This window comes from Macrobrachium rosenbergii, chromosome 37 (genome assembly GCF_040412425.1).
Source record: "Macrobrachium rosenbergii isolate ZJJX-2024 chromosome 37, ASM4041242v1, whole genome shotgun sequence".
NCBI lineage: Eukaryota > Metazoa > Arthropoda > Malacostraca > Decapoda > Palaemonidae > Macrobrachium > Macrobrachium rosenbergii.
In genome coordinates this window covers 33,163,479-33,179,174 of record NC_089777.1, presented here as the reverse complement: position 1 = coordinate 33,179,174, position 15,696 = coordinate 33,163,479, and the positions used below count along the sequence as shown (strand labels likewise).

The 15,696-nt window shown below is 40.2% G+C and overlaps 1 protein-coding gene across 4 annotated transcripts in view; it reads left to right on the top strand.

Moving 5' to 3' along the window:
* The window catches only part of LOC136825457 (coiled-coil domain-containing protein 9-like), a 74,355-nt gene that overhangs the window by 18,133 nt on the left and 40,526 nt on the right, over nt 1-15,696 (top strand). For all 4 annotated transcript variants that reach the window (XM_067081928.1, XM_067081930.1, XM_067081929.1 and 1 more), the window contains one exon: nt 14,175-14,747. In XM_067081928.1, coding sequence (XP_066938029.1) covers nt 14,175-14,747 — 573 coding nt within the window. The remainder of the gene's footprint in view (nt 1-14,174; nt 14,748-15,696) is intronic.

Sequence of the window (15,696 nt, the reverse complement as noted above, 5' to 3'; positions counted from 1 at the left end):
AGCCCTAATGGGTGCTGAGGGTAATGGAGAACCGCAAAGCCTCCGAGTGGGTAGATTCTCCAGCCCCCGTGGTGCGGAGCAGGCAGTGAAGGATCCTCCCCCCCAACCCCCTTGTAGTATTGATAAATTTAATGTTGATAATGTTAGTCAGGATCAGGATCTAGGTGTGATAAAGGAGAATAGGTCTGGGTTAGGTAGTGAGGAAAAGGTAGTAAAGGTGCAGAGTCATTCTCCTGGACGGGTTCCGGTTTCGGGTTTGAGTGTCTTTTTTTGGTGCTCCAGCAAAAGTTTCGCCTTCATCACTTCTTCTCGGTCTGGCTCAAAGTCTCAAGTCAATGTTTCAGTTCCGGTGGTGCAGAATCCTTCTGCTCTAATTCCTAATTCACTTCCGACTGTTTTTGAACCTTCTACTGTAGTTTCCCCCCTTCTTTGTGTTTTTCTACTCCTCCATCTAGTAAGGCGGATTCTGGTGTGTCCTTTCGGCTTCTAAAAGTAGATTGCGGGACCTGCAATTGGATGTGGCAGAATGTAAGGTGGATTTGCTTGGTCTTTCAAACGGGCTCAGACCTATGGTGAGAGGTTTTTTTTTTAATGTTTTCTCTAACATTAGAGAGTATGTGGCACAGTACTATCCAGAATTCGTGTCGGATATGTTTCAGGATTATCGAGGGGGCGGCCGATTCGGTGTGCCTTCTGTCTCTTCGTTTTAAGTTTTCTTCTGGGTTATCTGTCGCTTCATCTCCTGCTCCCACATTCTCTGTTGCTCCTTTTTCGGTCTCCTCTTTGGTCTCTTCTTCTTCTGCTCCGGTCTTTCCTGTGGCTTCCACATCTTCTGTTTTCCCTCCTTCTTCAACTCTTGGCTTTTCCTCTTCTCAGGTAATCTTTTTTATGTGTCTGCTATTCCTCTGTCTCCCGCCTTTCCTTCCTCAGTACAGTCGGGTTATCTGTCGCTTCATCTCCTGCTCCCACATTCTCTGCTGCCCCTTTTTTTTCAATCTCCTCTTCGGCTTCTTCTTCTTCTGCTCCGTTCTTTCCTGCAGCTTCTGCATCTTCCGTTTTCCCTCCTTCGACTTTTGGCTTTCCTCTTCTCAGGTAACTTTTTTTATGCGTCTGCTATTCCTCCCACCTTTCCTTCCTCAGTACAGTCTTCTCCGGTAGGAGGAGCTTCCGGACAGGTGATAACGCAGTTTCAGCAGAATTTGGCCGCAGGCGTTTCATGTTCCATCCCTTCAGGTATGCGCAACCCCTTGCTTCCACTTCAAGTGGCTGCTCTGGTAGTATCAGGTATTTCACAGGGTTTGCCTGTCGCTTCCAGTCCGGGTTTGCGCTCTGCGGTTTTGGCAGGGCTTACGGTACCTTCTTCGAGTGGCCGTGGCTTTCATCGCCTTCATTTTCCACAGCAGTAACTCTGAGGGTAGCTTCTACCTCTTTCATTCTCCCTCCTTCTTCTTCCGTCCCTCCGCAAGCAGTTTCATTTGCGCATCCTCCCCCAGGGTTTAGCAATGTGGGTTTGGCCACTCTCACTCTTCTTCCCCTTGATAATAATGGTGAATTGGCTCCGGGTTTTATCGGTTCAGCCTTCTCTTCTTCCTGGCGGGTTCAACTATGCAGATTCAGCTCTGGGTACCCAATTAGGTGTGGGTGTTCAGCATTCTGGTTAGGGTGGTCCGCTTGTGGACTCTTCATCATTGTCCAGGCTTCATTCAGTTCCTCCTCCTTTGTCGGTCTTAGACCGTTCAGACATTGCGGAACAGGATTCATATCCGGAGGTGCAGGAGATTCCGGTGGACTTAGAATGTCCTCTTGCCAGCAGTAACGATTACAGACACATGCTTGAGTATGTTACTTCTTCGTACCCCCTAGCAAGAGCTCCGGACCTCCCAATTTCGTCAATTCAGTCTTTTTTCTGAGGCCTTTTATGCCACTAAGCCAGCTCCTGCTTCTTTTTCGTGTTGGCTGGTTTGGTTCAATCGGGTTAGACAGGCTTTGGAGGAGGCAGATGGTCGTTTAGCATTGGTAGTGGCTTCTAATAGACAGGGCTCTTCTCTTCTCTCTCTGCGTAAGAACATTTATGCAGTTCGAGGTAACTCTTCGGCAGGTGTCAGGTTGCCATTCAACGAATCGGTTGAGGCAATCCTGTCTAGGTCTCCGGCGTCGTCTCGGCTAATAGGGACTTCTCTTAGGGAAGCAGATGCTTTGGAGGATGTGTTGCGCAGTCAGACTGAGGCTCTTGCGCACTCTCTCTGGATGCTGTCAGGTTTACTGTAAGGGGGTTCTAAAAGAGTGACGGCTATGTCCCTTCGGATCCATGGCTGTTTGCAGCCTAATAAATTTATTTCGAGGGGTCTGGCTCACCAGGTGAATGCTTTGGCTTTGTCTATGACGTTTGGAGCAGAAAAGTCGAAATTTCTATCATGGCCATCGTCCCCCTCAGTATCCGGATGTTCATAAGAGGGATTGCATAGAACACCTCAGCCTTAGCTAATTCTTTGTTCAAGGAAGATGACGTAGCCAATATGACGAACATTGTTTCTTTTAACTCATGTCTCTGGTATTGGCAGTTATGCATCGTCGAGGGTACAGAGTGTTGAGGTATCTAGACGATTGGTTGATCCTTGCCTCCTCTCTAGAGGAGCTATTAAGCGCGAGGGAATTCTTATGGAATCTTCAACCTATTCAGATAGGAGGATTCTCTCTCTTCCTTTGAGGGTTTTCCCAACCCTGGAGAGGATCCAGTCGGTCCTTCAGCAGGTAGAAGGGTTCCTGTTCAGCAGGGAATGGCCGGTACCAGCTTGGAGAAGCCTCTTAGGGAGAATGTCTCTCTCTCTCTCTCTCTCTTTTAATTCCAGGGTCTTGTCTCCAGATGCACCCTCTTCAGGTATGTTTCAGGAATCGCTGGGACTTCCGCAAAGAGAATGCAGTTATAGTCGGGAGCGATTCTTGCCTGTTGGATCGTCTGTGGTGGTCAGAAGAAGTGCATCTGACACCGGGAAGGTCTATCGACTCCCCTTTTCCCGACGTTCGTCTGTACACAGATACCTCAGATCAAGGTTGGGGAACAACCTTGGAGGAAACCCAGGCCTGGGGCCTCGGGGGCGGTTCAGGAACGAGAGGAGTCAATAAATCTTCGGGAATCAAGGCTGTAAAGGAAGCCTTCAGTTGTTATCAGTCCTAGTGCACGACAGAGTAGTGGCTATGTTTAGCGACAGTGTAACAGCCAGGTCGTATCTGAAGAACTCAGGGGGGAACAGGATCAACAGAACTCAATACTATAGAACAGAGAGACCTGAGAGGGTGCGAAGAATGAAAGGTGTCCCTTCTTCCCCAATTTATATCGGGGAGTCTCAACGTACGAGCCGATTCGCTAAGTTGCTCCCGTCAGGTATTGTGGGGTGGGGAGAGTCGGCTTTGGCCCAGGAAGTAATGTCCTAGGTTCTCTGGAAGTGGCCAGCAACTGTGGACTTATTCCTGACGTGATTAAACCATCATCTTCCGGTTTATTTCTTACCAATGGTGGTCCCCATGTCGATAGGCACCGATGTGATGTTACGAATTGGAATCACATGCAGGTGTATGCTTTTCCTCCATCTGGTATCATTCATCAGGTAATAAGGAAATTGTGAGAGAGTGTCAAGATGTCTATGACTCTAATAGCTCCCTGCTGGCCCTAACGCGCTTGGTTTCCAGAACTCTTAGAGCTCCTTACGGAAGTTCTGATGTCCCTACCAATGTGACCCATGCGAAAGTTCTTCGCAGACGACCGCATTCTCACTATTATCATCCAAACCCTCGCATGCTGTACCTAGTTGCAGGGTGACTGTAGAGAGAGCAGCTAGACAGTGCAGACTCCCTAAAGCTGTGGCTAGACAGCTTTCTTTCAGCTTGAGAAAGTCAACCCATAACCCTTACCAGGTTCACCTAGACAGGGTATAGAAGGAAGGTCATTCCATCTCTAGACCTTCCATAGCCAAATAGCTGATTTTCTTTTATTCCTTCGGAAAGTCAAGGGTTTTTCGTATTTGGCAATGGCTGACTACTGCTCAACGCTTAGTGGTACAATTAGTTTCCACCTTCCTAAAATCTCTAGTAGTAAGATAATCGATGATTTATTACGTTCTTTTAAGATTGAATGTCCTGTCTTGCTGACTCGGGCCCCTCCGTGGGACTTGTCGGAAGTACTTCAATATTTTTCTTGCGTTCCCCTGCCATTGAACCCATTGAAGCTATAACATTAAGACACTGACTAAGAAGTTGCTTTTTCTTACGGCTTTAGTTTCAGCTAGAGGGTTGGGCAAGCTTCAGGCAGTTTCTAGGTTGGGTTCCTGTGTGAGAAATGATACGTATTTGTCTTTCTTCCAGAATTTGTGGCAAAGACAATATCGGAGGTTAAAACTCTGCTTCGTTCGTTTAAAGTTCTTTATCTGCAAGTGTTCGTTACCGGCGATCCAGCAGAGATGCCTGTTGTCCGGTGCGAGCATCAAAGTCTGTTTATCAAAAGTTGAGAAACTCCGTCCGCTTCCTCATACACTTCTTGTATCTCAGCGGAATCCTTCCCATTCGCTGTCAAAGAATGCAATTAGTTACTTTCATAGGGAGGTGATTTCCCAGGCTTCTCAGGGTTCTTCTTCGTCGTCTTCAGCTCTGTATTTCCCGACCGCGCAGTATTCGGAGTATGTCCACTTCATCTTCCTTTCTAAGGAATTATTCAGTGCCTTCTATTCTGGAGGCAGCTACTTGGAAGTCCGTCTCAGTGTTTACTTCCTTTACTTACGAGACGTTCGATTCGCCTCATCGCGTGTAGAGGCAAAGTCTACTATCTAGGGTGCGTTCACCTAGCTGAGATGGTATTCGCTTAGTGCGGAGGTTCGGAGGGTTATTCTCTTAGTCCACGTGTAGCGGCGAAGTCTATTACCCAGGGTGCGTTAATTTAGCTGAGGTGGTATTCACTTAGTGCAGAGATTCTTAGGTTAACCAGATAGAGGAATTCCTTTTAGTCTTTAGAATTCTTAGGCTACAGTGATAGTATAATCACATGAACTTAGGTTTAGTACATTTTAAGTATCTTAGTCTTTGATAGTTTCCCTACGAGAGTCCAAGGGGGTTCTCTAGTAGGCTAGGCTCTTTCGTCGGCGCTGAGATACTTCTTTGCTTGTCGGTCAGGCCTGATCTGCAACCTTGTGGCGGAGGGTCAGCGGCTTGGCACACTGCTTCATTTCCCTCCATGCATGAGAGGCTCTGAATAGCCACATGGGAGGTTCATTGTACTCCTCCATACATGAGAGGTTCTGAAGAATCACATGGGAGGTTGACGTACCGAGACAGTACGGACCTGACTGGCGATCAAAGTACTCTCTCCAGCATGTCTCATCACCAAAAGCATCGATTGATAAGGTGAGTGTATAACTAAATAGATATCCTATGCAGAGCAGATCGGTGAGCTGCCATCTCTGCGGTTGTGAAAAGGGGGTGTGCCGCAAACTTAGATGGTTATCCCGGAGGGCCAGCGGCTCTGCACTCTGCCTCATTCTCCTCCATACATGAGAGGTTCTGAAGAGCCACATGGGAGGTCGATGGACCGAGAGTACTGACCTGACTGTCGATCAAAGTACTCTCCAACATGTCTCTTCACTGAAAGCATTGATTGATATGGTGAGTGTATGACTAAACGGATATCTTAGGCAGAGCAGATTGGTGAGCTACCATCTCTGCAGTTGTCGAAGGGGCATGCAATAGAATTGATCCCTCCTCCTCTAAATGTTGTTAATCGGGCGAATTCAGGTGTTCAGGGAGTGTATTGCAGTATGAACTTTTCATAAAAAACTAATATTGTAATACTTACCTGAACACCTGAATGATTCTCACCCTCCTTTCCCCACATCAATTTTGACCTTGAATAAAGCAATTGACAAAAATGGGGCGTGTCAGCGCACACCTGTGTCAGCGTTGCGAACCATTTGTTATGGTAGCTCAAGTGACAAGATTTTACCTGCAGTGTTGGTAAAGCTGGCTGTTAAAATTCCCACTAGTGGGAGGGGTAATTGAGAGTTGTTCGGGCTAGTGGGATGAAGAGCGAATTCAGGTGTTCAGGTAAGTATTACAATAGTTTTATTATGAAAACTTCATATTTCATTGAAAATTTTGACCTGTCATACTTAACCTATAAAATTATCTACATCTGAATGGTCATTTGAAATTTCTGAAATATCCTTAGTATCTAAGTTGCATTATGTCCTTAGATGGTCATATTTGGAGATGTGCACTAGAATGTGCTCAACTGACGAAGCACTATTACAGTGAGTGCACTCTGGTACACTGGCACCTTCAAAAATTATTGGTCAGTCGAGCATGCCCAGTCCCAAGGCACATGAAATCCACCTCAAACTTTTTGCAAATAATTCATGTAGTGGCCACTAGAGGCTTGATAAGCTCTGAGTAACTGACGTCCCTGGATAAATGGAATGTGGATAAGATGCTCTGCACTGTATTTCCTTTTATACCTATATTATGCAACTCATTTATAATGTCAAAAATGCCAAGTTGTGTCACAATTTTTTTATAGGTCAAGAAAAGTCCTTATAGTTTGACTGCGTAGCAAAACCCTGCTGGATTTGGGTTGGTAAGTTGAGCAAAGAGTGTAGTTTGGATCTAGTATTCCTGAATCCAAATTAGTAAGGTTATTTCAGATACAGTTTCCAAATGCCATATGATTCTGGCATTGATAGTTTTTTCTATCAGCATACAGAAACAAATGGTGAGGGCTATTGGTCTGTATCCGCTAGGTAGAGAGGCATTCTTATTTAGGCTTTAATACTGGGATGATCAGAGAAACTTCCCAGATTTTGTTTACAACACCTAAAAGATATTCTGTGGATTTTTCTGGGAGGTACTTAAGCATTTCATAAAGGGTTATCTCTTCACCAGGGGCAATTGGTTCTGTTTTCTGTAATGCATTTTTCAGTTCTCATAATGTGAATTTGACATTATGAGATTCACATGTATTTTCAGTCAGATCTAGAGAATGTGAGCATTATGAATGTCTTGAAGTTGCAGAGAATAGTTTTTTCACTGCATAATTTTGAGAAATGTTCTAGTTTTCTGCAACTTCTTGAGGTTAGATTGCCATTTATCTTAAGAGCAGGCAAAGGTTCAGGGATAAATTTGCCATGAGCTTTTTTTTTATTTTCTTTGAAACTAATTTGGATGATGTTTTTGAATTGAGTCATTGGCATACTAAATCCATGATTCTCTTTTGATTTTTTTAACTATGTCTTGTTGAGCTGTAGCATGTTTTTATACTAAGTTTTTATTGTTCAAAACCACTATTTTTATATATTTTATTATAGCATTTTCTTGTAACCTTTCTCATAATGCCACAAGCTTTGTTCCATCATGGAACTGCTGGTTTAAAGGGCTGGCCTTTGTTGTTTTATTTTTAAGAGACGCATTTGCACTATCCAAGGTGGTTGTGACATACTTATGTCTCTATGTGGGAGCTAAAAGACTCTATACTCTAGTACTCTCAGTACAAGCACTTTCACTAAAATTTTTCTAATCTGCATGTTCTAGACACTTCCATTAAGTTATTCGTTGCTGATCAGTCATAATCATTATCAGTGTAAAATAAGCAATTACAGTACTTATCTCAGTAGCTATAAGGTATTTGTATACATCCTGTTGAAGGTCATTGTTCTATTATTTAGGCCTGTAATATTGTGATTACCCAAGATATCCCCTTATATTCCGCCTTTGGCATCTACTGCTCCTCCGACCCATAGAGCGTTTTGAGCGTTAAAATCCCCAAAGCGTAATTAGTGGTTAGGACATTTATATATTAGATTCTGAATATGTGTAAGTGAAGGCTAAATCTGGAGGAATAAATATGGAGCATATTGTTAACTGTGTGTGCAAACTGAAAGTTACTGCAACTGCTTGTAGATTAGCATTAAGAGCAGTAAAGAGTGCCAGAAGGATGAACAAGCGTTGATTGCTGCTTCTCCCTTTCCGCGACCTATAGTTGGGGTAGAAATATATATACTGTCCCATACTTGTATATCAGACTTTAATCCAGGATTATATTATGCAGAACCCAGTTTTGTTTAATGGGATCATATGATATCTTGTTTGTGGTCATGAATTAAGACTTAACTGCTCACTTCGAGCTCTCAGACCCCTACAGCTCTGCTGGAGCATAGAAGAGAAAATTATTTACTTTTGGAAGACCCCTTGGATGGGACCCCTCTCAATTTATTTTTTTTTTTATTTATCTAATCTATTTGAAAATAAACTTGCCATGGGTGGTCTTGACAGACTGGACTTAGATTCACTTGGTTTTCCAGGGTTTGTTTTATGTGTGTTTGTGGAGTGTACCCTCCTCAAACTCAATATTATCCTTTTTACTTGAGGAATGGATTTCAGATTGTTTTGAAGTACACAAACCATGATGCTTTAGGTGCTTCCGCATATATCTTGATGATGGAGTCTGACTTCTTCCCCCCCTCTTTTTTATGACTGGATGATACAGAACAGTTGGTTGCAGGAACCCTGTTGATGGGTTGTGCATCCTTCAGTCCCTAACCAGAGCTGCCCTCCCTTAATTCAAGCAAAGAGGTTACACGAGAGGAGAGCTGCTAAGAGGAAGATTTGCTGGGTAAAGACAAGTTAGTGTATTTTCTGGTATCGAAGAAGACCTAACCTCAAAGACTCATGCCAATTTTGACTAGCAAAACTTTGAAAACAAAAAATGTAAAAATAAGTTGGCAACATGCAAGAGTTAATGGCTGTGTTTTGCTTGGTGCTTGTGCACATTCAACTCTCTCAGTGCATTATACACTGTGGCTTTGCCTGCCACAGCACATTGATTATGGTAGTTTTTGAGTTCATTACTGTATATTAAAAAAGTTATTTCAAGTTCACTGATTTTGAATTTATTAAGGTTTTCTAAAGTTAACTTACTACAAACTGAAAACATTTTACAGAATGTGGAGGAATGTACAGTATATAGTATAAACTGAGTAGTTGCGTAAAACATCAGAAATGTCCTTGGTAATTAGTGTCAATCATTGCAAATGGCTGTGGCTAGAGCTGTTGCCGTATTTTAAGATTTTGATGGTGGTGGATGTAGGCTTATTGCAGTAATTTTGTCAGTCACAGATAAAGAAGAGTTGAACAAAACAACAGGAAATAATAGAAATGCTAAATAACCCTATTTTGCAGTTATACTTGGCTAGAGTATGACATAAACATGACATCCCAGTTAGAACAAAATGAAAATAGAATAAAGATTAAATCTCTGCCATATAGATATTACAATAAAAGACATTAATATGCAAAACATGAAAATATTTTGCACATTGTTATTAGGTATGAAACATTGTACAGGCAGTCCCCGGTTAACGGCGGGCTCGGTTAACAGCGATCCGGTTTTATGGGGCTTGTCTAGCGACGAAAATCGGCAATTTTTGGCGCCGAAAATCACCGATTTCCGCTTATCGGCGCCGGTAATCGGGTATTGTCGCCGATACATACCTAACAGAGGTGCCGATAACCGAAAATCGGTGTTTTTTGGCGCCGATAACCCCCAAAAATTGCCAATTTTCGGTTAGTGGCGATTTTCAGTTATCATCACACCCTCAGAAACGGAACCCTGCCGATAACCGGGGACTGCCTGTAGTGTGAATTTCAGAAGAAACTTATCATAAAAAAAGTAATGTATCACAAAATTTCCACATTAAATACTGTAGTCTTGTTCTAGCAAGATTTACTTCTAAACCCCTCTAACCTACCACAGTTTTACTTTTGTTAGCTAATAATGTTCACTTCAAAACAGGGTCGTTTGAGAAAATACTTAATAAAATACCTAATAAAATACCTAATATTGATGTGTAACATTTAAGTTCTTATTTGTCTGGTAACTCACCCACTGGAATCTGCCAGTACAGGAATAAATCTTTGTGACTACATATATTATTCCATCTTTTTACTTTTGCTTATTTACTTTTTTAATTAATAGTAATTTATAAACTTCATTCAAAGGCCATGTACAGGCACACTAATTCCTGTCTTGCAAAGATAACCATCCTGTGAGGTTAGGATGGGCTTATGAATTTTTCAACCTCTAGGATGTAAACAAATTTCTGAGACTTATTTTAGGAAAAAACAGTTTTTGACACTGAGAAATACAGTATTCGTCTTTGAGAGAGATTTAGTTTTAAGAGCTAATACGTTGATTTTACTGCCTTGGCAATTTTTTTTTTTTACCTACAAAGCTTTCTAGCATATTCCTCACTGATATGTTCTGCGTTTGATTTGCAGACTGTCTTCTTCATTTTTGTATTCTTGACAATTTTTGTCATGGGTCTGTGGACAATACATAACAATTTCAATTTTTTCTAGACCATTTTTAATTTCAGTTTGTCAATTTTTGTATAATGGGTCTTTAATATCCAATTCACTGGAAATAATATATTTTATATATTTTGAAGGAATTTTTAGTTGATAATAAACGGGGGTGGGGACTTATTATCAACTTTGCAATTTTTACGTTGCTGCTTGATTGTATATATTCAGGAGATGGATATATATATATATATATATATATATATATATATATATATATATATATATATATATATATATATATATAATATATATATATATATATATATATATATATATATATATATATATATATATATATATATATATATATATATATATATATATATATATATATATATATATATATATATATATATAATATATATAATATATATATATATACATACTAGATAATTTGCCAGATGTTAGAATAATTATTGTTGCATTTTGGACTTTGTATACTTCCCATACATTTTCTTGAGATATCTAGAATTTATTCTTCAGGTTACATACCTAGAATTTATTCTTTAGTATACCTCCATATATTGTCTTGAGATATCTAGAATTTACTCTTCAGGTCACATGAATTTATTCTTTAGGATACATACCTAGAATGTATTCTTCACTGAATTTATAAAAATCTTTGTTGGATATGATCCCTCTACCATAGCTAAGGTTTTAATGGGGTTTTATCTCTTACCATCATGTCATCATTTATTTTCATGTTACTGAAACACGTATGCTTGAGTCTTGAATTTAGTTTAAGGACAGAACTTTTCCCAAATTGATTGATGTCTCCGGATTGAATACTTCTTGCCTCTTTTTGCAGGTATTGGCAAAAGCTAAAATTGTCTTAATTTTCTGGTTTGACTTTTGCTACTACCTATTGGTTGACTTTGGGGATCTTTGCAAGGGGAGGCTTCTGCTTTTGTTATTCCTCTTACACCACTTAGCGAGTTTGTAAAATTCAAAACCTTTAGGAGGCTGGTTACAAAGTGCCTCTGTTGCTTCAATTTTCAACCCTTTTCTACATTATTTATATATCTGTTTGCCTCAGACACTTCTTTTTGCCTTTTGAAGGATATCCGTGCATCCCATTTATTACTTCTTGTTTGAGTTGGAGTCCAATAACATGTAAAGTATTCAGTTTCTTTGTACTTCTCATTTTCACCACAGTATTTTGAATCCCAGTGGCAAGCATTTCATTTTTGCTTGTTTGGCCATCAGATACAGGGTAAGGGTTATCCATAGGAACACCAAGGGTCATCAGCATCAGTGCAGCAGGAACTTGAGAGGTAAGAGGTTGAAGCAGAAGCCTTCAACTTGTCTGGGTCACCAATGAGAACTCCACATCCTGAATTTGGAATGTGAGCCATGACTGGCTTGGAATATGTTGAAAGGAGGAAGAAACCTTCAAACTGCAAGGATTATTTGCATGGAAATTGTCACCATAACCAAAGTAAAAAAAAAAACCTACATGGATGAAGATCCTGCAGCGACATCATAACACACGCAGACTATAAAGGAGGAAGTCCCTGTAAAGTCAGAAAAATTCTAGAATATGACCATTTACATGTAAGGAGTGCTAGAAGTGATTAGCTTTCACAACCTGCTTTGTCTTCTTTAGTTTTGTTCCAGATAGTATGGAGCCAGAGTAGCTCTTTACATGCACCAGAAAAGTATGAGAGGAATCAGCAAACAAATATTTACTCAACAGTGTGCATCTGCTGACCATCGAGCTTTTCAGGCTGTCACCTGTGTTCTTGTTACTAGTATGCTCCACCAACTTTGCCAGCATACAGTACAAAAACAGGGAAACTCCAGCATAACAGAACTTCCTTTATGAGGAAAAGAGAAAGTTACATGGTGTAGAAAGATTGATAATAAAGAAGGAAAGGGTTAGGTAGGTCCACTTAGAGGCAGGGTGGTTGATCCCTTAATCTATTTCCTGCCCTAAGGGGATGGTTCAAAATGAGTGTCATGTCATTAACAAGGGTCCAAAACTGAGGGAATATCCTGCAGTTTCACTGATTTGATTGTTTCAGAAGCTGTATAGTAAGATGGTAGAGAGACAATTGAATATGGAGAAGGTAAAAAAAATGTTAATAAGAAAAATAGTACAGTGACACATTTTGAATTGAACCAGGGGAAAGGTTTCCTTAAGTTCAAACATCGTCTTGCCCTTTACATAGCTGCAATACAGAACAGAAAGTTCCATGTTGAAGTCATGGTTGACTTTCTCATGACATTCTTTCATAAAAGCAGGTCTGCGGTATTTGAAAATACAAAAAATGTTACATGATTTGCATAAACTGATGCCCCTGTTACCCTGCTGCTTGGGGAACTAGCCTAGAATGCATATATGAGAAATCCTACCTTTAATGTCATTCCTTCACAAAATGTTCATGGTGGGCTCCACAATACTAATAAGTATTGTTCATGAAACAAGCTTGGTTCATGCAATGCTGAATTAAAACACTTTAGTAGTACACAATTTTATTGGAGAAGGATATCACAATACAGTAATATAGTGGGTTTACAGCAATACAGTATTGTTTAGTCTCCAGTTCACAGGTATAGTTATCAGTTTTGTAATAGTGCATTGGTACGCAAATTCTGAGCTTAATGCAGAAAAACCAAGCAGTAGATGCTGATTCATTGTTCTTGTGTCACTGACTTCTGATCATGGTTCCAAGTTGGCTGAATTCCTTTTAACGTTAAAATATTTGGTGTTATTGTGCCCAATCTAGGAGATTAAAGTATGTTTTTCTCCAGATGTTCAGATGAAGAAGGTAATTCTCATCTCTCCAGAGTTCTCACACAGGTAGCTGCCATCCAGAGCTAGAAGAGAACCAGTGAGAAATAAATCTAAGGGTAACTGATAGTTGTCCCTGATTTTTTTTTTATAAAACTACTTGATATGGCCATCAGTTCTAGCACTTTCCTCTAAGCTGGTTTTTTTCCAACAAATTTTTACTTTGTGTGATTTGCTTGGGCTATAACAACAACTTGAAATAAGGTAAAAAAAAATAGATAAAAACAGGAAACAAATATTACTAGAGAATGGCAAAAATAGTTGTGCATATTCTTGATAGTGTGGCTGAGGGAAGAATGAATACAGCTGAGAAAAGATAAACAGTTGACTGGTAATAAATAATCCTATATAGCTGGTGGTTATTGGTTTTAAGATATATAGTACAGTGCTTGTGAATACAGTATCATAAATAAGTTTGGTAATCCTAGCCCAGTTTAATCTACTGAAAATAGAACTTGCTCAGGGCATGAAATACATGAAATTCATTGTTGTAAGAACAGTTGATATACAGGTATATAAGCAGTATGGAGTCTTCTGATCTCCAATTGTTTAAGAGAGGAGGGAATTCATGCCTGCTATCTGCTGATGTCTCTTGAATTCAGGTGTATCTATTTTATTTTCCATTCCCTGTACAGTTACCATTGTATTATAACTTGTCTCTCTTTGCAGGCTGATTTCCCCTTGGAGCCCTCTTGGGTTTGTAGTCTATTGACTCAGTCCATAAGGGTTTTCTGCTGAAGGTTTAAAGAAAGAGCAAGTTTATTTGAATCTGAAATATTGCCTGATTTGTCTAAGCCAGGTTTTATTGTATGTACTGTATAAAGTATTGCTTTGTACATTAGTTAACTGAAATATAAAACAACTAAACAGAATGGACTGGAATAAGACTCAGTTGATTTTCTATTTCACTTTTCAAGTTTTAAAAGTCATGCCTGTTGATAAGGACCAGTCATGTTAATTTATACATAATTTTTTTTTGCAGAATGATGGCCCTCCACCAGACCCGTCTTATCGTTTTTTATCTGATCCTGATAGAGATGGCAGTGACAAAGAGAGAAAGCGAGATGGCAGAGGCAAAAGAAAAGGGAAACAGGGTTCCAAGTGGGGATCAGCTGATGGACAGGAAGAAGAAGGTGAAAAAGTAGAGAGAGAAGGCAACATGGTTACTGATGTCAGTAGTCAAGGTGGACAAGGAAACAAAGTTAGAGGAAAATCTGAAAAGGGCACTGGGAGAGGACGAGGGTCTCGAGGACGAGGCTTTGGCAGGTTGCCCCATGAACAAGAATGTGAACAAGAGGAGGAGTTGCCTAAGGGTGATAATTCTGAAAGCCATGGTGGTGGAGGAGAAAGGAATAAACCAAAGAGCAGTTTGAGCTTTGCCTCTCGAGACATAAGATATTATCCTGATGAAAATGAAGATCACAGGCCTGGAAAGGATGTACGAGGTCGTGGAAGAGGACGACAGAACTACAACCAGTGGGGCCACAATAATGACAACCGCAACAAATCACATAGACGTGATAATGATTCACATCCCGGCAGTGGAAGAGGAAGGGTTTGTACTGATATGATTTTATTGTGATTATGTATATAATTTTTGTGTCTCTAAATTATGAGCTTGCTCTTTCTCTCTCTCTCTTCATAATGTAGTGATAGGAAGCCTGTCTCACAAGCAAGAAGGATTGAGTTTGATCTTAGGGGAGAAAGGGGCAGTTAGGGTACATTCCTTTAAAACTAATAATGTACCTTTGTTGACCTAAGCAGTAAATGATCTGTGGGATGTTTAGTTGACTGTTGTGAGTCACATCAGGGCTTATAGAGAGAGAGAGAGAGAGAGAGAGAGAGAGAGAGAGAGAACATTATTGAAAGAGGGGAGAGAATCTTGATGAGTAGCTTCACATCTGACCAAGCTGGAATCACTATTCATTCATCATATCTCTCTCTCTCTCTCTCTCTCTCTCTCTCTCTCTCTCTCTCTCTCTCTCTCTCTCTTGTGCAATAATAATCCCTGCCATGTGGACATATCAATCTTTGCTAATCTTGAAAAAATAAGTGGAGTAGATATTAGTTGCATGAGTAACTGCTAGGTTAATATGAATCATTGGTCATGAAAATTTTCCCAGAAAGTTGCAAAAAAGAAATTCACAGGAGAAAGGAATCAACAGCTTTTAAAAGAGCATTTTGTTAATGAAATGTTCATAACAAAGATTTCTGAAGGGAGAAGAGATACTAGTAGGTAATTACTGTGTGTACATGGCAGATCCATTGATTCCTGAGATACTAGTAGGTAATTACTTGTACAGTACTGTGTGTGCATGGCAGATCCATTGATTCCCAGTTGCCAAACTGGTCTCATTCATCCTTTATGTTTCTTGTTCTGAAGATGTCATTCCCCAGACTGTTGCAGTGGTAGTGCAAATGGCTTTTGTATATTACTTTTCACCATTTTAATTTTTCACTTTATGTTTGTATACTCCTTTTCAGTTATATTTTAATTTCTAGAG